General features: G+C 41.5%; 1 protein-coding gene across 1 annotated transcript in view; it reads right to left on the minus strand.

The window, feature by feature from the left end:
• Nucleotides 1–405: 405 nt before the first annotated feature.
• ATP8A2 (ATPase phospholipid transporting 8A2) overlaps nt 406–21,634 on the minus strand; it is a 1,022,388-nt gene continuing 1,001,159 nt past the window's right edge. Inside the window, exons 36-37 of the mRNA XM_077484049.1 lie at nt 12,142–12,233; nt 406–5,516 (exon numbers count right to left, since the gene is read on the minus strand). Of these exons, the coding sequence (XP_077340175.1) occupies nt 5,419–5,516; nt 12,142–12,233 (190 nt within the window). The 3' untranslated portion in view covers nt 406–5,418. The remainder of the gene's footprint in view (nt 5,517–12,141; nt 12,234–21,634) is intronic.

Genomic DNA, 21,634 nt, shown 5'->3' on the forward strand with positions numbered 1-21,634 from the left:
TGCAGATCAAACAGACTAAAACACAGTTGCCAGCCGAATCCCGTGGAGCAGTCCTTGGTATTTAAACATTGTCCAAAAGTACTTGTGTCTCACAGAAACCAGGGTACTGTGCAGAGTATCATCAGGGTATGAGGGCTGAAACACTCTGATTGGCTTTGCATGGATGTAAATTTGATTGCATACGCCTGTATGCTATACTTACGTTACCACAAGCATCAGCATATACCCGAGTACAGCTGTACACAGTCATGTCTGTAGGCAGCTATATGCACCACTTGAGCTTTCCAGATGGGGGAAATACAAAAGGCGAAGGGGCCCATGTGCAATTGGCCTTACAGTACTATTTTCACAATTGGCTTTCCTTCCATTATGTAATTACATAACAAGTTCAGTAAACAGACAGGCTATAAGAACGTTTTTTTATTCATGGTGCTAAATACATTTTTGCAAAACCAATAAGATTCAAAATATAGTCAATAAATAAATAAACACCATGTCTCATAAATACAGAGGAGAATGTACAATTAGCATTGTTGTAAGTTTAAGACTGCCGGTAACAGAATATGATCATTTCATTAAGCCAAGTCAGGTAAGAGGAATGGAGGTGATGTGCAGCAGCTATTCACAGACTTCCAGTAGTAGGTAAACTACAAGTCCAAGCATAGCCAAACAGCCTTGACAATGTGAGACATTTAGGTGGTTCCAACATTGTGTACTGTCGCTTGTCATTTCTGCTTTCCTACATCGCAATATTAAAGCAAAATCTCCTTTCATTATAGTCATGGTTACCCCATAGATCTCACGTCCTAAGAGGCCTGCAGTCACTGAACAGTTCATCACTACAGGGGCAACTATCCACAAGCACCCGGGTCTCTCTCGTATATTAGCATCCTATGGCAAAGAACTGAATAAACTCACAAGATACTAACCACAGTTAAAGGGATCAGCTTAATATAAATCATCTTAATATTGCATGTTAATATTTTAAAAACGTTGTATTTATAGTCTTCAATTATATATTGTAGATGGGGCAGTCATATTATCAGTTGCACATACTGTCCTTTCTGCTTATTAGTATTGCTCTATGACTGTACATGGGCAATTATCTAGGCCATGGGCAATTATCCAGCAAGTTTAATGACTTTCATCCAGCTTTTGACTACAAAAGTGATCATACAAATCAAGGCCACCTACCACCAACAATCTATGTATTTTATATTGATATGGCAGAGATAATGGAAGGTTGCCTTGATTGGTTTTATCATTTTTGTCAAACAAAATCACGTTGAAAGTGCTTTAAAGTGACAGTGTCACTTTGTCCATTCAGAGCATCAGTGGGTTTTTACACAGATGCTATCACTGTGCCCCGAATAAGCTACATCAGGGGTGCCTAACCACTGGCCCTCTGATGTGGCTTGCGACCTCCTGCTCTGGGATGGCGGGTTGGCAAGCCCAGATTGCATGTTTCCGAACCATTATCCCAAAGCATCTGTGCTCTAAGTGGGGCCGGTGCTAGAGGAAGCATGGCTGCATAGGGAGTAGAGCCACATAAGCCGATGTGTCTTGTACTGCACCGCCTATCACAGGCAGCGTTATACAAATTGCACTCTGCCTGTGACAGCAACAGCCGGAAATTCCTGTAGCAAGGGAGATTCCTGAATGGAAGATTATTATTAAAGGTCAGTTAATATTTAAAAATCACAGTGTATATATGGGCATATCTCTTCTGTAGTGGTTACTGGGCTGCTTTCAAACTGATCCATAGGTGCACTGAGCCATAGACTTCAGTTATTACCTGCAGGTTTGATGCTCTTTCTGAAAGCTCATCTAAAATCTTGAATGCAGGTGTTTGGGTGTGCTTTCAGAAAGTGCACCAAACCTGCAGGATATAATAGAATTCTATGGAAAACTGCAAACTCACAGGAAATCTGATCTGCTATAAAAAACAGAAGCGTTCTATCCCCTTCCGTCTGGGCAGAAAGGATTGGAGGGCCCATAAAATAGAGCGGGCTGTGTCCATGTCCGCCCAGCATATGCAGAGCAGACATGGACCTGCCACCCGCCTGCTCCTCTCATTGTGGCCCATGAACGGTTACCCAGTCACTTAAGTGGCCCTCGCTCTTCAAAAGGTTGGGCGCCCCTGGGCTACATGATAGTGTCTTGAAAATGGGTTTGCTCGTTCTAAGTGAAAACAATATACTTTTCATTGCACTGATGTAAGAAATAAGCAGCAATGCACACTGGAACAAACATAGTGTTTGGACTTCAACTTTTACTTTAAGGCTTCATGCACCCAGTCGTACAGCAATGCAGAACCTGCATACATACAGCCCCACACTGAGATGCATTAGAAGAGGTAGCTGTATGCTGCCATGCACCAGGGTATCTATAAAGCACCCACGCAGGAACTGATGCCATGAATGCCCAAGATCAAGGTTCAGCACATATGCAATTCTTATTATGGCTCTGCATGCTGTACACTTTATGAAGCCTAAAGTGCACCTTCACTTTTCCCTCCTGAGCAGCAGTGTGATTTATCATGATTTCATCTTAGCAGTTGTGCAGCAAAGGTGTTATTTTCTATCCAACCTATTACCCTAAATATGACGTGCCATGAACAAAATATGACACAGAAAGCAAGTAAAATGGGAAACTCATATTTAAAATTACATCTGGGTAACTAATACAGATATTCCTGAGAATAATTTCTCACTTCAGTTTCCAACTAAAGGCAAAGCGTACACCAAACTTATATTTCAGTTTTGAGTAGGGAGAGGCAACCTGAATCAACAGGATGATTTGCCTGTTCAGTCTTTCCCCACATATGCTTTTGTGATTTTGAAGATGCTCACAAGCATTTGTTCAATACTTCATCACATTCACTTCCTTCTCCTGTTCAAGGGCAACACTTCCAGAGTCATTACATTTTATTAGGGACATGGAACATATGCACAGAAGCATCTAAGATATAAGGATGCCTATGATAGCCCATGATCCTTTTCCAATACCCTTGTACATACAAGTTCTAAGAGGAAGTGCTCATCAAAGTTCATGATGCACATCAACTACTGCCTATAACGCATTGCATAAGAACTGCATTAAGACAACTGGCTCAAAACCAGCAAGCTATTGCGGTCACTCTTGCTTTTTTGCTGTGTTAAAATGAAAGTGCATTACAAAATCTGTCCAAATGTATGTTGCAATCCCCATTCACTTGTATAGGTTCCTTTACAGCAGCTCTAAAAAGCTACAAACTCAAAAAAAGTTCTGGATGAACATTTGAATCCACCATGAGCTTAGTCTTGCATTGGTCTTTTCCATAACTTATATGGTGCATTTCTTGTTTCAATACTCCACAAAGTTTAGAAGCCCCATAAGATCCCATTAATCTGAAGAAAGGAATAAACTTAATGTAAGTGAAAACATGCATATGTTCATATGCACTACCCTGGGGCATGCAGTCAGCCAAAGGTTCAGTATTGTATTTACGTATAACAACAAAATATATAGGCATAGCTACTGTATAAAGTGATGTAAAACTTCTGCTGAAATCTGCTCTCCATAAGAGGTATTTTAACGTAAAGAGACTCTGTCATGGGAAGAAAAACAGAACTGCTGCAACCTGCAGGTATAAGTGGAACAGTCTCCCAAACCTTCCTGGGAGGCTAAACTGACACTTCTTGTATACCTTTTCTACAGTTTGCAGTTCTTGCGCACCCTGCATGTCTCCTGCATGTTCCTATAGGCCAGTTTGGGCAACCCATCATAGCGATCTGCCAATAGGAATATGTAGGGGGAAAGGTTAGCAACAATCTCTGGCACTACTAGGAAATGTCTTAGTTTCAGATGTAACAAGATGGTTCAGTTGGTTGATTCATGAACTGCATAGATAGGTACTTTGATGTGCTTGTACTTTACACACTCAGTAGATTTGTATTTTTTACCATGACAGATTCTCTTTCAAGTGATTTTCCACTTTCCAAAAGAACGCTTCTGCCACCCTTGCAATTTTACTTCTGAATGTGGTCTCCTTTGGAGGTTTGGCTTAGATTGGTTTTGGGTCATCTGCCCCATATGGCCCCATGTAGGTGCAATCAGATCTGCTTAAGTATGGACCTCACTTCAAATGTAATGGTGCATGTTTTATTCCCCACAACCTATTACATTTCCATTGTGGTTTCCTTCTGTATTGTCTAAATGTATAAATGTGAGCTGTTGTATTTCTGTAGCTCTGTTGTAAGATTGGGCTCAACTGTTCCTAAGATTCTACTGTGTCAAGGGAGCAGTTGTAAAGGATTTACCTTTAAAAAAAAAACTCCAACCCCTCTGTTCCACTCCTCTGTACAGGTCTGTACTTATTTCCACTGATACTGGGGCATCCTGTGTTGTCTGCAACTGTTGCTACTGTGCAGGTGTGGGGGATACAGCACTTGATTTTTACAGGCCAGGTTGCGGACAGCATGAGAAGCTTTAGCTGTTGGAGGACGTAAGTATGGACCTGTGGGTGGGTGTCACAGGTGTACTGAAGAAGCTAGGGAAGGGGATTTAAAAAAAAAAAGGTGAATATGGCCCTTAAGGTGCATCCTCAGGCAACAAAATGCCTCTGTCACTGTATAAAAAAAACTAAGCTTGAAATGTTTAGAACTAGGACAGAAAAAAAGCAACAGAGTAAAGAGCTTGTTAAGTGATTAGCTCTCCGAAAGTAGAAACACAATCACTTACCAATTTATTATATGCTTTGAAGGCCCCTCCAAGAATATCTACCCTCCAAACCTGGCTTTAGTCCATCCTAGTTTTATGTTGGGCATTGTGGTTGTTCACCTCCTGCTGGACTATAGGAATAATGAATTCAGCCTGAGCTGCAATTGCTGGCAATAGGCATGAGTAAGGCCACCAGTGTTGGAGAGAGTGATGTTGAAATCTTAGCAAGGGTTTGTAAGAATTTGAATCAGGTCTGGGTGGACTGACTCTTAAAGGTCATCTTAAGGTAAAAAAACATTTACCATAACCCCTCAATGGACCCTAACCTCTTTACAGGGAAGAAAAGTCCTTATTGCAGATGCAGAATATGAACACTAAAGTACAACTGTAATGCGCCAACAGTCAGTAGCAGAATACAGCAGAAGGAAGGAAAACAATGCTTTTTTTTTATGTTTGCAGGCACACTGTGCCCCTGCTATATGTATCTATTAACATCTTAGCTTCCAGACAGACCTGTAATGCATAGTTTTATTGTAATCTCATGCAGGTCTTGCTGATGGAAAAGAAAAGAAAAAGTTAAGAATTTGTTGGCGAAGGCCACAGAAATAGGTTTCCCAGTATTTGGCTGCTGTGGCCAAACTTAGTCAAATAACTGTTAACAGTAGACATATTGTCCAAAAGCTTATTATCTGCTGCCACCAGTTGCCGAGGCCTTTGCTATTCTATCCCGCTCCTCTGTTTTGTTGTGTCATAGGACCGGACAATTTGAGACTGAGAAACAACACCGTTTTCTTCTTGCGAAAATGCAAAACCATCTGAAAGAGAAAGAGGAGGGGAAGAGGTGTCATAAACGTCACAAATGGCAGTGATGTATCATCTGCCCTGTTTCATACTACACAAAGTTGTTAATGTTAATTTCCTATAGGGTGTACATTTTATACCATACCATCAACCATGTGCTTATTTCAAAAATTCAACTGTTTTAAGGTGGGTCTGGGAAATCTTCAACTTTCCAGGTGATGAAAAGCTGCCAGACCCAGCATGCCTTACTATCCACTGGTTTTCTGGCATTGATAGCTCCTCACTAGGGATGAGCCCAATGTTTGAGTCGTACGTAAGTTCGAATCGAACATTGGTGTTCGCTGAAGAGCAAATATTATGCAGTGTTTGTGGCAAATTCGAAAGTGACGGAACACCGTTAAAGTCTATGGGACATTAACATGAAAAACCAAAAGTGCTCATTCTAAAAGCTTATATGCAATTTATTGCCCATAAAAAGTGTTTGGGGACCCAGGACCTGCCCCATGGGACATGTATCAATTCAAAAAAAAGTTTTAAAAATGGCTGTTTTTTCAGGAACTGTGACTTTAATAATGCTTAAAGTGAAACAATAAAAATTAAATATTCCTTTAAATACCATGCCTGGGGGGTGTCTATAGAATGCCTGTAAAGTGGCGCAGTTTTCCTGTGTTTAGAACAATACCACAGCAAAATTACATTTCTAAAGGAAAAAATGTAATTTAAAACTGATCGCGGGTGTAATGAATTGTCGGGTCTCAGCAATTTAGATAAAACTCATTGAAAAAAATGGCATGGGCCCACCCCCCAGTTTATTACCAGGCCCTTTGGGTCTGGTATACATTTTAAGGGGAACCCTGAACCAAAAATGTAAAAAGAAATTGCGTGGGGGTCCCCCCAAAATCAGTACCAGGCCCTTCAGGTTTGGTATAGATATTAAGGGGAACCCTGCACCGAATGTAAAAAAAAATGGCGTAGGGGTCCCCCCCAAAATCCATACCAGTCCTAGAGGGATTTTAAGGGGAACTCTGCGCCAAAATGTAAAAAATAATATCGTAGGGGTCCCCCCAAAATTCATACCAGACCCTTATCTGAACGCACAACCTCTCAGGCCACAGGAAAAGGGGGGGGACAAAAGAGCACCACCCCCTCCTGAACCGTACCAGGCCACATGCCCTCAACATGGGGGGATTCTTTGGAGTCACCCTCAAAGCACCTTGTTCCCATGTTGATGGGGACAAAGACCTCATGCCCACAACCCTTGCCCGGTGGTTGTGGGGGTCTGTGGGTGGGGGGCTTATCTGAATATGGAAGCCCCCTTTAATGAGGGTACTCCCAGATCCTGGTCTCCCCCCATGTGAATTGGTAACGGGTATATTGTACCCCTATTATTTCACAAAAAAAGAGCCAAAGTAAAAAAGACAGGAGACACTTTGGGACTAGTCCTTTTTTAAAGATAAAAAAAATTAAAATGTAGATCCATCTCACGCCAGGCAACGGACTGAAAAAAGCAAAAAAAGCTGCAACAGCTCCGCCTCCATGGGAGGCTCCCGCCGAGTGACGTTTCATCACGTGGTGTCGGGGGGTGCGGTCACCCATTTACATCACCGCGTAGCCCCGTCCTCAGCTATATAACAGCTGTTACCAAGAAGTGTCACTTGGCAGCAGCTTCTCATGGAGGCGGATCTGTTGCGGCTTTTTTTTTTACATCGCGGGACATTTTTATTCTTGTCTTTTTTACTATTTTTGAAATTTTTCTGTGAAATGGTAGGGATACAATATACATTCACATAGGGGGAAGGCCAGGATCTGGGGGTCTCCTTGTTAAAGGGGGCTTTCAGATTCTGATAATCCCCCACCCACAGACCCCCACAACCCCTGGGCAAGGGTTGTGGGGATGAGGCCCTTGTCCCCACCAACATGGGGACAAGATGTTTTGGGGGGACCCTAAAACATCCTCCCCATTTTGAGGGCATGTGGCCTAGTATGGTTCAGGAGGGGGGCACTCTCTCATTCCTCCTCTTTTCCTGCGGCCTGCCAGGTTGCATGCTCGGATAAGGTCTGGTATGGATTTTGGGGGGACCCCTACGCCATTTTTTTAATTTGGTGCAGCGCTCCCCTTAATATCCATAACAGACCTGAAGGGCCTGGTATGGATTTTGGGGGGACCCCCATGCAATTTCTTTTTACATTTTTGGTTTTGGGGTTCCGTTTAATATTCATACTAGACCCAAATGGACTGGGGGGGGGGACCCATGCCCTTTTTTTCAATGAGTTTTATTTATATTGCTGAGACCTGACAATTCATTACAGCCGCGAGCAGTTTTAAATGATGTTGTTCCTTTAGAAATTTAATTTTGCTGTGATACTGTTCTAAACACAGAAAAACTGTGCCACTTTACAGGCACCCCCAGGCACAATATTTAAAGGAATATTTCACTTTTATTGTTTCACTTTAAGCATTATTAAAATCACTGTGCCTGAAAAAACATCAGTTTTAAAAACTTTTTTTGCATGTCCCCTGGGGCAGGACCCTGGTCCCCAAACACTTTTTATGACAATAACTTGCATATAAGACTTTAAAATTAGCACTTTTGATTTTTCATGCTCGTGTTCCATAGACTTTAGTGGTGTTCGCATGTTCGTCTGAATTTTTTGCCTCTTTGTAAGTTCTGGTGCAAATCGAACCGGGGTATGTTCGGCTCATCCTTACTCCTCACCAACTGGACTCAGCATGCCTAGGAGGTTGTGATGGAGACTCTCTACTGTTCCTTAGTTTATTTTAAGAGCTGAAAGGGCAAGGCTTGGCATAAACTAGTATGATGGCTTAGGTTAAGCAGACTTCTAAAACAGATATGGACATGTTTGAGGTGGGTGCATGAGGAATTGTGCCAACACAAATGTGTTTTCAACTGAACACAAGCTTAATGACCAAGTGAAATATGTACAGTACCCTTTTAAAGTAGACTTTGCATGTAAAATGCAAGGCCCCTCCCCCATCTTTAACAGCCGCACTAAAGTTAAAACAAAAATAGGGAAAACATTATGCAATATTCTTAGATTTCCTCTGGCTTCCATCCATTGCACCTAGGTAAGGGTGACAGCACACCTCACCTGGTAAGATCCCCGGGAATGCCGAGTAGCCCTAAATATGGTCTTTAACTTTAATGCTGATACTTATAATGGGTGAGGGCGCTTAATATATTATTCAGACCTTGCATTTACCTTATAAGGTCCATTATAGCGCAGCGGTTCTCTAACAGAATGGTTATTCCAAGTTCCCAGCTGACTAATGTACTTGCACACTGCGAACATACTCGCTTTGTCAGTTTTATGCTCATTCTCATTAATGATGCATGGTCTTCTTATATTTTGACCACTGATTTTCATCCTTTTGGTCAAAATACAAACTAATACCTCATGATTTATGTATTTTGATCCTTTGGGAAATAAGAGAAAAGATGAATTTAACATGCATAACAGCCTGCTTGCTTAATGAATGCTATCGTGAAACTAAAGAGGCTGGTTTCTAGCACTGTGCATCCACAAATTAAATCCCTGCTTTTGTATTTATAGTATTTTGCTGTTAGCAATCAGCTACCTTGGTGTGGCTTGGGACTGTGCTCAGGTAACCCATAAAAAGTGCCAGTTGTCTGTACCTTTTGTTTTCTGTGCCCTGAATTAGCTATGTACCACGTGGGGGATGAAATTATGCAAAATAAATTAGCGATTTTACTTGAGGATATAATTTACATGACATCTGTTTTTCTTTTAAGAGATTGTAATTGTTTTGTAGTTGCACCCTCCTCTTTCACTGTTCTCAGATAATCTTTCCTCTTCTATGGACATCATTGGATCCAGACTGAACAATGCGCATTTACAGCCGTTGGTGACTGTCACCATGCATGCAGAATATCTGGCAGCTATGGGGGAACCACGTAGTCTGTATTGAAAAATCATATAATATTGATGCTAGAAAAAAGACTAGGTGGCCCTTTTAGTTCAACTATATATTTAACTTAAAATTATTCAACTTTTAAAAATTAAGTTTGGAGGCTGCATGGACTTTGATTGTACTTATATGGACAATAATGCCACATACACACGATCGGAAATTCCGCCAGCAAAACTTCAATGCGACCGTGTATGCTCCATCGGTCTTTTGCTGGCGGAATTCCATCCAGCAAAAGAGAGAGAGAGCAGGTTCTTTATTTTTCGGTTGGGAAAAGTTTCTATCCAAAAATGCGATCGTCTGTACAAATTCCAACACGCAAAATCCCTACACATGCTTGTAAACAATTTGACGCATTGAACGCAATTTTCTCGGCTCTTCGTAGTGTTATACGTAACTGGTCGAAAGTTCCGAGAACTTTTGTGATACCGTGTGTATGCAAGCCAAGCTTGAGCATAATTCTTTCGGAAAAACCATCCAAGTTTTTAACAACGGAAAATCCGCTCGTATGTACAAAGCATTACACATAAATAATCTAAAAATAGTATTTTATTGTTACAAAAATGTATTGAAACATATATCAAGATTATGCCCACACAAAGACATTAAAGTGGTTGTAAACCCTGACAAATCACTTTGACCTACAGGTAAGCCTAGATTAAGGCTTACCTGTAGGTCCAAGAAATATCTCCTAAACCTACACTGTTTAGGAGATATTTACTAAGAGACAGTCACAGCCGTCTACGACGCATGTGCATGCCGCTGCTAACAGCGATATTCCGTTAGTGGCGGCTCCCGTGCGCATACCCGGAAGAAGATGGACACTCCGGACTACAGGGGACAGCGGTGACATCGCTGGCTCCTGTGTCAGGCGATGCATAGTAGTCCATTATGCTTTACCTTTGCAGGGAGGCAAAGAGGAAGTAAACCCATCAGGGTTTACTTCCTCTTTAAAGCTGCTCTCTATTGAGTTGACATTTATAAAGTGATACCAAAAGCTGATTTTAATGGTCTATCAAAACAGGTTTATCCATATCTTCTTTACTCAACATGTTTTGCCCCATAGATATGGATAAACCTGTTGTTATAGACCATTGATACATGATATATGTTTTAACACATTTTTGTAACAATAAAGTACTATTTTTAGATTATTTATGTGTTATTGTCCATGTAAGTACCATCAAAGTCCATGCAACCTCCAAACTTAATTTTTCCATGTAATGATCTTAGGACGAAGGTACATTTGTTTAATATGCTAACTATTGGCACAGAACTAATATATTATTTAACTTCTTGTTTTGTCCTATTTATAAACTTATAACGGAGGTACCATCAACTGCAATCTAAGTATTTGTCAGACGCGTACATTATCTGTATGAAACAGATTTGGCTAGACTTGTGTCTGGTTGGTCACATGGGAAGCCTGGATCCAATTGGATACACAGGATTCACCTGTCAAAAATGAATAAAGTAACATGCAAGTTTAGGATCAGATGGCAGGCGGGTGTCAGCAGGCAGATCTCTGCTGACACCGCCTGCCCATAGGAGTCAATGGGTGGGCTGCACAGATCCACCTGAAAAACTGACAAGAGATCCAAGTGGGCTTGTTGTGTGAAAGGGGCCTTAGTCTTCAGTAACAATCTAGAAAGCAGTAGGCATCTATAGAAGGAAAACACTATTTCAGTCTTGTGCCATGCTAGAAAATGTCAGCTTAGATGAAATTCTCACCTTGTCCATGGAAAAAATGGCATCAAGATCTTTCTTAGCAGTCAGTTTTTATCTGGTTGATACAAAAATTTTCAGCTAACAGCTTGGTGCTCCTCACAATAACTCAAGTTCCAGAGGTTTTTAATGCTTGCAAGCTACAATTGCGGTAAGCTTTAAGGTACATGAAGACATGAGATTGGGCTGTCAAGACCAGTCTGCCAAATGATCATTCATGAGAATGAGTGATGGTCAATAACCCTCATACTATCCTACAAGTACCCTGCAGGCATGACTGACACCAGGCGGGCACTGTATTATTCAGCTGGGAAAATTGAATCTGGCTGAGACTGATTGCCCTGGAGGCACCTGTACAGACCGGGAAGTGGCAACAAAAAACAGTTTTTTGGAGTCATCTTCATAATCGGTCAGATCAGTAGTTCATCTCAACAGTGATAAAGCGATAAACGGAGATCTGCAGAACATCTTTATAGTCACAGAATGCTTGGACCCATCACAACTTCTCACACCTGAATCATAGCAAATTTCCAACATGTTTGAAAATAATTTGAGTGAGCATTTTTTCTTTTGTTGCTTGTTAAGTGCTTTGGCTAAATGACTTGTGGATATAAGCATATGAACAGGTAGACTGAAAATTGTAGTCAGAATGGATTCGTCCAGCAAATTAGTATTACAGGTACCCTTTAAAACTCTTAACTAATAATTAAACTAATGTTAAATGTCAGCTAAACATTTCCAACTTTGCCTACCTACCTATGGTGGGTATCTCTTATCAGACCACACAAAAACAGTTGTCACCCTCTCAAAGCATACTTTTAGCCTGGGGGCCACAGTCAAATAGAAGTCTCCTAGCTGGAAGCTTCCTCCCATATCACCTCCACATTTTCCTGAACACTTTAATTAAAATCAAATCCCCACCTGCAGGAAGCAGCCAGCTGTATTATTTACGCTCACATACTTACATGATACACCTTGCTGGACAGAATTAGCACGAAACAGGCTCGGAGGGGTCTTCCTGCCAAGTCTCTTCAACAAGTGGTCACGTTCATTCAAGCTGCAATGGGATCAAATAAACATTATTACCTTCTGTGCATGTCAAGCAGGCCGGAAACAGCTGCTGCTTTATACATGAAACCTTCTCTTCTTTCTAAGGGACGGGGGCCAGATACTTTGTTAAGCAGGAGGCACTATACAAGGAAAGCCCTTTTCCTATCAGCTGAGTACAAAACAAAAGTTTGAATGATAAATAAATTACTCCACTGACCCGACTATATATTAATTCACCTGCCAAAAACTGCAAGAATAAACGGAGAATAACAGTGCAAAAGGTGTCCTAACAAAGGCAATAAGTATGTTGTAAGTGTTCTTTAGTGCTAAATCAGTGTTGTTACAGAAGAAAAGGCACTACAAAAAATATAACTTAAATGGTTGTTGTTTAGTCTTATGCCGCGTACACACAATCGGAATTTCGTTGTCGTAAAGTCCGACCGTGTGTATGCTCCATCGAATATTTGCTGTCGGAATTTCCACACACAAGTTTTTGAGAGCAGGTTCTCAAATTTTCCGACATCAAAACATGTTGTCGGAAAGTCTGATGGTGTGTACACAAGTCTGTCGCACAAAAGTTCAGGCATGCTCTGAATCATGCAGAAGGCTATTGAACTGGCTATTGAACTTCCTTCTTCTCGGCTTGTCGTATGTGTTGTACGTCACGGCGTTCTTGACGTTCGGAATTTCCGACAACATTTGTGTGACCGTGTGTATTCAAGACAAGTTTGAGCCAACACCCTTCGGAAATATCATATTCGTTTGATATCATTTTTTTTATATTTGTATACAATCTTTCTGGATCCATCCATGATACTATGCTTGAAGAGAATGCTGGGGTTCCAATAAGAAATGTTAAATGAAAGAAGAAAGAAAGAAAGGAAGAAAGAAAGAAAGAAAGACCCTAATAAATAACAAAAGATGAAAAAAAAAAAGCTGCAACAGTCTGGAAGAGGCTAGCCAGCAAGCATACTTTCTGCTACAACAGGAAAAAAAGTCCTAAGAAGTATAGTTAGGTCTATAGGATTATGAACATGAGGGTACACAGCGGCATGTATGCAATGTATAATATAGCACAGTGTTGCATACTGACTATTTTCCAAGGGCAGCTACGAGATGACATCATCAAAGGATTATTGTCACAAATACATTGTGTATAACATTAAACTTTTGCAGGTGGACTGGGAGTCTCCATACATTATTTTGTTGGGGAATTCTGTTATTTGTAGCGGCCCTTTGTGCCCATCATTACTGTAGAAGAGTGGCTGTGTAGGCCCAATGCACCTTCGAAAACCAGAGACTGCTGTGACTTCCACCACTGTTTTTTTTTCAGTTGGATGGAAATGTACTCCAAAAATTTTGCACACATCTGACCATCATGTACCTGACAACATGAGCTTGTTGGACATCCAACTGAAAAAAACTCTTCTTTGCTGCTCATTAACACTGGCTTAACCTGCCCTTCTGAAACTGTTCCATGTAATACAGTACAGATCTATGGTATCTGCTTACCAGAGTGTCATGGTTATGCAGTAATCTTTCTCTGTCAGCTTACCTCTCCTCATGTGCAGGAAACTTGAAGCAGTAATAAATCCCACAAAAATGTATATAATGCAGTTTACCGATCCTTAAAGTAGTATTAAAGGCAATTAAAATAAATAAATAAATAAACATGTCATACTTACCTGCTCTGTGCAGTGCTTTTGCACAGAGTAGCCCGACTGTCCTCTTCTCGGGTCCCCCGCCGGCGCTCCTGGCCCCTCCCTCCTGCCAAGTGCCCCAAGAGCAAGCAGCTTGCTCTGAGGGCACCCAAGCAGACTCGCTCATGAGGCACTGCTCTGTGTGTCCATTCACACACAGAGCCATGGCTCAGCTCACCCTCTCTCTCATCTCATTTGTTCACTGGCTGTAATTGACAGCAGGGGGAGACAATGGCTCCCGCTGCTGCCTCAGCCAATGAGGAGGGAGAGTCCCCAGAGTCTCTCATGCACATAGCTGGATCGCGATGGGGCTCAAGTAAGTATGAGGATGGGCTGTTGCACACAGAAGGTTTTCCCCTTCGTGCATAGAATGCATGAAGGTAAAAAATCAGAAGGGGATGTTCCACTTTAAGGACTCATCCTCCACTCCTCCCAAAAGGGGATGTTCCACTTTAAGGACTCATCCTCCACTCCTCCCAAAAGGGGATGTTCCACTTTAAGGACTCATCCTCCGCTCCTCTTGAAGAATTTGCACTTTTGAGGAGTGGGGTGGGGGGGGGAGCGGGAACACGATTTTGACAGGTACTCGCTCCCACTTTCGTTCCACGTAGGCAGACAGAAACAGAAGTTCTCCTCCCTCCCCCCAGTCTTCTGGGACACTGACAGGTCCCAGAAGACTGCATCGACCAGTCACGATGCGATGCGCAGCTCTACGTGCACATGCACAGTGGGCACCCGGCTGTGAAGCCACAAGCTGTCACAGTCAGGTGTCCCACAGTGAAGGTGCTAAGGAACAAAGATAGCGGGTGAGATCGACTGGGGTGAGCACAACGCTGGATCGTGGGACAGGTGAGTGGCTTTTTTTTAAAAGTCAGCAGCTACAGTTTTTGTAGCTGCTGGCTCTTATTTTTTTCACAGGAGACTGGAACTCAGCTTTAAGCCTTTAGAACCACTTTTAATTTGGTGGCTGTATTTTTAGGCCGTTTTCCTTTATTTTCTCTTGGTAATCCGGCCAGGTGAAGAAAATAAGAAAAAAAAAAGCCTTAAAAAGAAAAGCAATGAAACTGCCACATCTACGGACTGATATACTGCATTAAATGTTTAGCTATGCTTTAAGGTCTTAAAGCAGCATATACTGATAATATATGCAGAAGAGTAAGAACATCCTTTAAGGCTGTAAATTCACTTTCAGAGAAATGTTTTAGTAACTATATACAGTATATATGTCACCTGGGGCTGCAGTTAATAGAGTGATAACATGTAACTGATACAGATACTCTATTTTGTAACAAGTACATTTCTGTAACGGCACAAGTGACTTCAGGCTGGAAAATGAATCCGGAAGAGGGACCTTTGAGCTGATTTGAGAGGACTCCACATAATATTACATTGCTTTCCATGCTGTGAATGATTATCATTCAGAATCACGGACAGATTTTAGATCAGCTTGTCATGTATTGTCTAAAGTGTTTCATTTCCTGGTATTCCATTAACCACAAAACAATTGCATACAGTTCTTAAAAAGCCACAGCGGTCAAGACAGATCCTTTGGATGCTCAGGATTTACTGATTAAATTCCAGATCTGCATTGAAACTGTTGTTCATATTTTAAAATAAAATCACGTTTTGGTTTGCTGATGAGTGAGATACTCTACCTAAACTAGTTACTAGTCGGGGGGGGGGGGGGGGGGGGTTATTTACTAAAGGCAAATCCACTTTGCACTACAAGCGCACTTGGAAGTGCAGTTGCTGTAGATCTGAGGGGAATATCTTAAAAGGTGTGGAAGCTCTGCTTATTTTTATCATCCAATCATGTGCAAGCTAAATGCTGTTTTTCATTTTCTTTGCATGTCCCCCTTAGATCTACAGCAATGGAAATTCCAAGTGCACTTGCAATGCAAAGTGGATTTTCCTTTAGTAAATAACCCCATTGTATTTTATCTTATATCTTGGACTACATTACTACAACTGCAGTTCCAAGTGCACTTGTAGTGCAAAGTGGATTTGCCTTTAGTAAATAAACCCCATAGCGTCCACATAATCAAGGGTATACAGTAACTTGAAGTCATTGGGTCCTATAGCAAAATTGTGATACCCCCATCTTGGATAGGATTATTTGGACAAGTGATGCCGCGTACACACGAGCGGACTGTATGGCGTACTTAGTCCGTCGAAACACATTTCAGCGGACAATCCGCTCGTGTGTGGGCTTCAGCTGACTTTTTCAGCGTGCAGTCCGGCGTACTAACAATTTCGGATTTTTCGAAATTCTGTTCGTCGTACTTTGGTTTCAGCGGACAATCCGCTCGTCAGTATGCTAGTTCGACGGACTAAGGATGGCGCATGCCCAGAAAGGATTTACACGGCGGAAGGGTGCTTTGCTGTGTCTTGGACTTCCTATTTCTATTCCCGTCATACGTGCTGTACACGTCATCGCGCAAGCTTTCGACGGACTGTTTGTGCATCCGTGTGTGGTCAAGTCCGTTCAGTCGAAAGTATGACGGACTGTCCGTCGGATTGTATGACGAACTAAGTACACCATACAGTCTGCTCGTGTGTACGCGGCATAAGAAGAGTGCAATATAGTGAAAAACTGCACAGGGATCCTGACAAAGAGCATGCCATTTGAAAAAAACAGACTACCCTAGTAATTGAGATTGCTCTGAAGAAAGAGATTGCCCTCAACAATCTGAGATACAGCTATGCAGCTACTATAATCGGGAGACACAGCACTGGACATACAGAGAGTGACTGCCCTGGAGCAATGGCTGTGAGATTGCCCTGGAACAATTGCACTAATATGGCTACAACCACATTAAGTATGATGGAAGATACTGCATATAGCCGCTTAAAGAAGCAGTTAACCAACCTGATGGACCTTGAAGAAGGGGACATACCCCGAAAGCTTGTCCTGAAAAATTGTATGTTAGTGCAAATAAATAAAAAAAGTATCACTGACAGTACTCAATTTTCTCAGTTTGCCCTGGAGAAAGAGAAAAAGAGAGACAGAGACTGCCATGGAGAGATGGTACTATGTCAACTGTGTTGTGTGTAATGCCACGTACACATGACCGGACTATCCGGCAGACTAGGTCCAACTAAATCAGTCTGTCGAACAATCCGATCGTGTGTGGGCTAATCCGATCATAAAAAAAAAATCAGACGAACCTAGAAATAAAACATGTTTAAAATCTGTCCGATGGACTCAATTCCTATCGGGAAAACCATTCATCTGTACAACGCAAGGGAAGCTATTGGCTACTGGCTCTTGAACTTCCTTTTTTAGTCCTGTTTTAAGTCATCACATTCAAAACGAATGGACTTTCAAACTGACTTAGTCCGTTCGTGTGTGGCCAAGTCTGTTCTTTTGGAAAGTCAGTCGGAACTCTGCCGAAAGTCTGCCGGGAAGACCGTCGGACCTAGTCTGCCGGAAAGTCCGGTCATGTGTATGTGGCATTAGAGAACAGACTCTCCTAATTACTGAGTAGAACTGAGCAGGATAGCATCCTATCCCTCTTCAAACAAGGTTGACTGTGTAATAGCACAGACCTGATCATGCGACTGGTGAATTAATTGCTAGAATTTTTGCAGTTCTCTCTGGTGATAATTCCCCGTGTAGTTCACGGGTTGGTGACATCCTACTATCACCAATAAGTCCAGACCCCTCCTCTATAAAGTGATTCAAATGAAACATACAGTGCCGCATTAAGCTGAGACAGAGATCTCCCCGCCAGTTGCAGTGAAGGGACCTGGTGTCAGTGCAGTGCAGTGTGTAAGAACATTACCAAAGAGAAGAAAAGGCAACGCTCACCAACCCAGTGTATTAGTACGTAGATGATTATAGTCTCAGCCATGTTTCGCCCTGCTCATCAGGGCTTGGTCACAGAAGTACCGGTGAGCAGGGCAAAACATATCAGGTGAGCGTAGCTGGAGTGGCTCTGGCTGAGACCATATTCATCTACATACTAATGCACTAGGTTGAGCAATGCCTTTTCTTCTCTTTGATAATGCCTTTTATGTTCCCCATAGACAAAAACTAGAATATTTCAAGGGATGAACCACCATTAGGATGGTGGGGAGGGGGTCATTCAAATGCATGCACAGTTTGAGACTGTACATGAAGGTTTGTCAGGGACTGCTGGGCCCATAAGATCTGGGGCTTTTGGGAAGAACGTTACAGATATACAGATTTTAAAAGGAGGTCACCAGTGGAAGTCTAATTTATCTCATGACATGGCAAACATCTAGTGCATTGCTTTTAAATGATATTGACCATTTGAGTCTTTGAAAAGAAGTTGCAAGTAAAGTGTCACTCTTTTTTGCTAGGGGGAACTGCTGTGGCCATGTCACATGGATTGCATGGTTTGAAGCACATATATGACCTGAAGGTCATACCCTTCTTATTTAGCTGTGTTCCTATTACCAAAAGATCACCCATGAAGCACCCTTGTAGTATAAAAAACAATGGACATGTAATTTCTCCGGCAATGAATGGAACACAAAAAACAGGATAAGATTTCAGGGCTTTGAGGCCATTTGACTGAAATTAAAGTAATGTGCCTTGTATTGTCTCTCAAGCTCAGCATCTATCCCAATTTTTTGATCTTTTTCTTTTCTTCGTTGTGTTGTCTCCCAGGCACTTCCATGCTTTGAAGCTTCCATACTCATGTAAATGAATGACATTATAGTAGGAGTGTGCCTTTTCTTCCCTGTGGCTCGACTATTCACGTTGTCAAATGGAGATGAGACTCAATATCATTTATCTTACACAACACTAATTAGCACTAATGATTTAAAGACATGGAGCAATCGATTGACCTGTAATGTCTATTGCATTAGAAAGCAATGGGAGGAGAGTATGTTTAAGAGGGAATTTGCTACCAAGGTCTTCCCAGAGACTCACTCAATAAAGATGGCATACATGGATCGAAATTTGGCTGGTTCAGCAGGGACCAGCTGAATCTCAATCCATGTATGGGCAGGTAGGTTGTACAGAATTGATCTGACTGAATTTTCTCCGCCCCTCCCAATTTACCACACATGGTTAGATTACCTGTTTCTCTGCAATTGCACTATCCAAATATAGGTTGATTATAAATCAAGCTATTTAATTTCATATCTAAATATAAGTTGGAGGTCAGCTTAATAAACCTATTCTTTGCCAGTTTTGGGCAAAGAAGCAGGTTTGCTTTGATCCCTAATACGCTCATGAATATACTTACTTTTCTTTCTCTCCATTCACAGCCACAAGCTCAAGGAAATTCCCAGTATTTCTAGATATGGAAGAACATAAGGCTAACTTTATCTGCCAGCTCTGGACCAACAATGCCATGGGGCTCCATAGACCCGTGTAAGTTATAACTACAGCACCTCATAGCTTAGAAAGTACTTTCCTGTGTTTCTGCCAGCTGAATAGAGCTTTGGTGGAATGAAGAGATGGTAATTATATGCTGTTGGGCTGAGTTAAAGTAAATCTGTTGTTTTGCCCTGCATTGACAATGCACATGTGCACTTTAAGAATAGTAGGTAAAGTGATCGTCTGCCCAACCTTTGCCAATACATCTATTCCTCATGGGAGATTCATGGAGTAGTAAAAAGAACATTAATACAATTCCATCTTACATATTAACTTACTACACTAAATAACACCCCTAAAACAGAATGTCAAGTGGTTTGCCATCTCTGGAAGTCTGGAATGTTACACACTCCAAGTTAAAGATTGTGCTATTGAAGTTCACTGATATAAGAAGTATGTGTGGTGTTACAAGTCTCTAGATTTTTTTATAAGATAGGGCAATGTATTATAAGATAGGGCACATTACAGTACCACATATTATATAGTATCTGACACATAAAATACTCACAGATATCAGATGGTAGTTACCAACTTGTTTTCATTAAATTGGATAACAATCTCATGTCTGTGGATTTTTCCCCAATGGCCCTGGTGTAATCTCAATTGTTACTCACCCCCTCCACCCCCAGAATACTTCCAGCCCCCCCTTCATGTATTAATATGAGATGGTAAATCAAAAGTTCCTGTTCGTGGCCCAGCAATGGTTTGGTTGATTTTATAAAAATCTAAATTGGTAGAGCAACACAAGTTCTATCAGCTATGAGACAAATCTAAAAAGACTTGGGGCTCACAAGTTTTCTCTTTGCTAAAATTCCTTTTCCCCTAGCGTGTTGAATACCATGACCTTAAAGTGTATGTAAACCCTATGAACGTATATTATTTGCTTCCCTGGTCTGTTAATTACAGCAAGTCCCTTACTTACGAATGAGTTCTGTTCTGGAAGCTCGTTTATATGTCCAACTTTCACGTTTCTAGTAAGTCCAAATAAGATCAGTACTTACCGACAAAGGCTGCAAGCACTGATCAGTTTGTTCTGGTAGGTGGAGTCCCCCGGTCAGAACACAATAGCACAGCTGGGGAGATCGCTGCACCAACATTGCTTGTGTTGGTACTGCGATCCGTCCATTTATTTTTCATTCAGCCCGCTTGGTTGAATGAAAAAAAAAACTGTACATGTTCACTTCTTTGAAAGTTCACAACTCGAAGGTTTGTATGTAGGGGACTTATTGTATACCATAAAAGTGCCTTGTTATAGCGGTTTGATAAGTACAAACACTATTGATCATGACAGAATTTCCAAGCTGTCTTGTGTCCTCTGCAATAGTGTGTTATCTAATGAAGACCTATTAGTTCTCATCTTGGATTACAGAATGATCAGCCTTTATGTGGTAGATATCTGAGAGAGAAGGTGATTGAGTAGCATAGAAAAAGACACTGGGCAGGTCTGACACTGCTCAACAAAAGTCAACAAAAATGCTGTGTGTTGTAAGTCTACAACAGGGAGCTGAGTACATTTCTCACATAGAAACAGGTATTTTTCTGTATTTACAGGTTCTTCACAGGCAGTTCACACGAACCGCTGAGGGTGTCAATACAAAGTTTATGAAATCCCCGGATCGGTTCGCAGATCACAGTGCAAACTGGGAATTCGGATAGGAATTGGATCGAATTGGGTGTGAACACCCATGCAATCCGCTTCTAGTGTGGGGAAAAAAAAAAGGTTCCTGCACCTTTTTTGTGCGAATCCAATGCGAGTTAAGACATACAAACTGTATGGCTGAATTCGCATTGCACAGACATCGCATGTGATCGTCACCGCAATGTGGTGTGAATCAAACGCAATATCTGTGTTCGCAATAGTGTGAACTCAGGCTCAAAGGGATAAAACGTGGAAATGTGTATGGAATGAAGAAATGTATTGCATATGTTTTTATTTTTATTTTGCCTGGACATATTCTTTGTGCCTCCGGTTCAGTACTATGAATGAATCAAATTATAAATGAAAACACTGAGCTGAATAAAAAGTATCATTTAATACAGCTAGTATTACCTGTCAACACATCCTACTCTGTCAACAAAACACATACAGGCAATCTGTAGTACGTATATTTCAGCAGCACTCTCTGCAGCAGCAATTGAGCTGCATAAACAGAGGTATTACTTTGCTAGTGATCTGAATGTGAGAAGGAGAGGAAAATCTTTCTATTGGAACACCAAATAGCAGTAAAAATCTGACAGGGTTAGTAACCCTTTTCCACTCAATACCAAAATAAAGGTTTGGGTTAGACTTTCATTTTAACCACAGCGTGCAAGACCAGAAGTCTAGGAGTTGATTGATTCACATGACTTTGG

The sequence above is a fragment of the Lithobates pipiens genome, unplaced genomic scaffold (assembly GCF_037356315.1).
Source record: "Lithobates pipiens isolate NorthernLeopardFrog02 unplaced genomic scaffold, aLitPip1_a1.2 Scaffold_16, whole genome shotgun sequence".
In the NCBI taxonomy this organism is placed as follows: domain Eukaryota; kingdom Metazoa; phylum Chordata; class Amphibia; order Anura; family Ranidae; genus Lithobates; species Lithobates pipiens.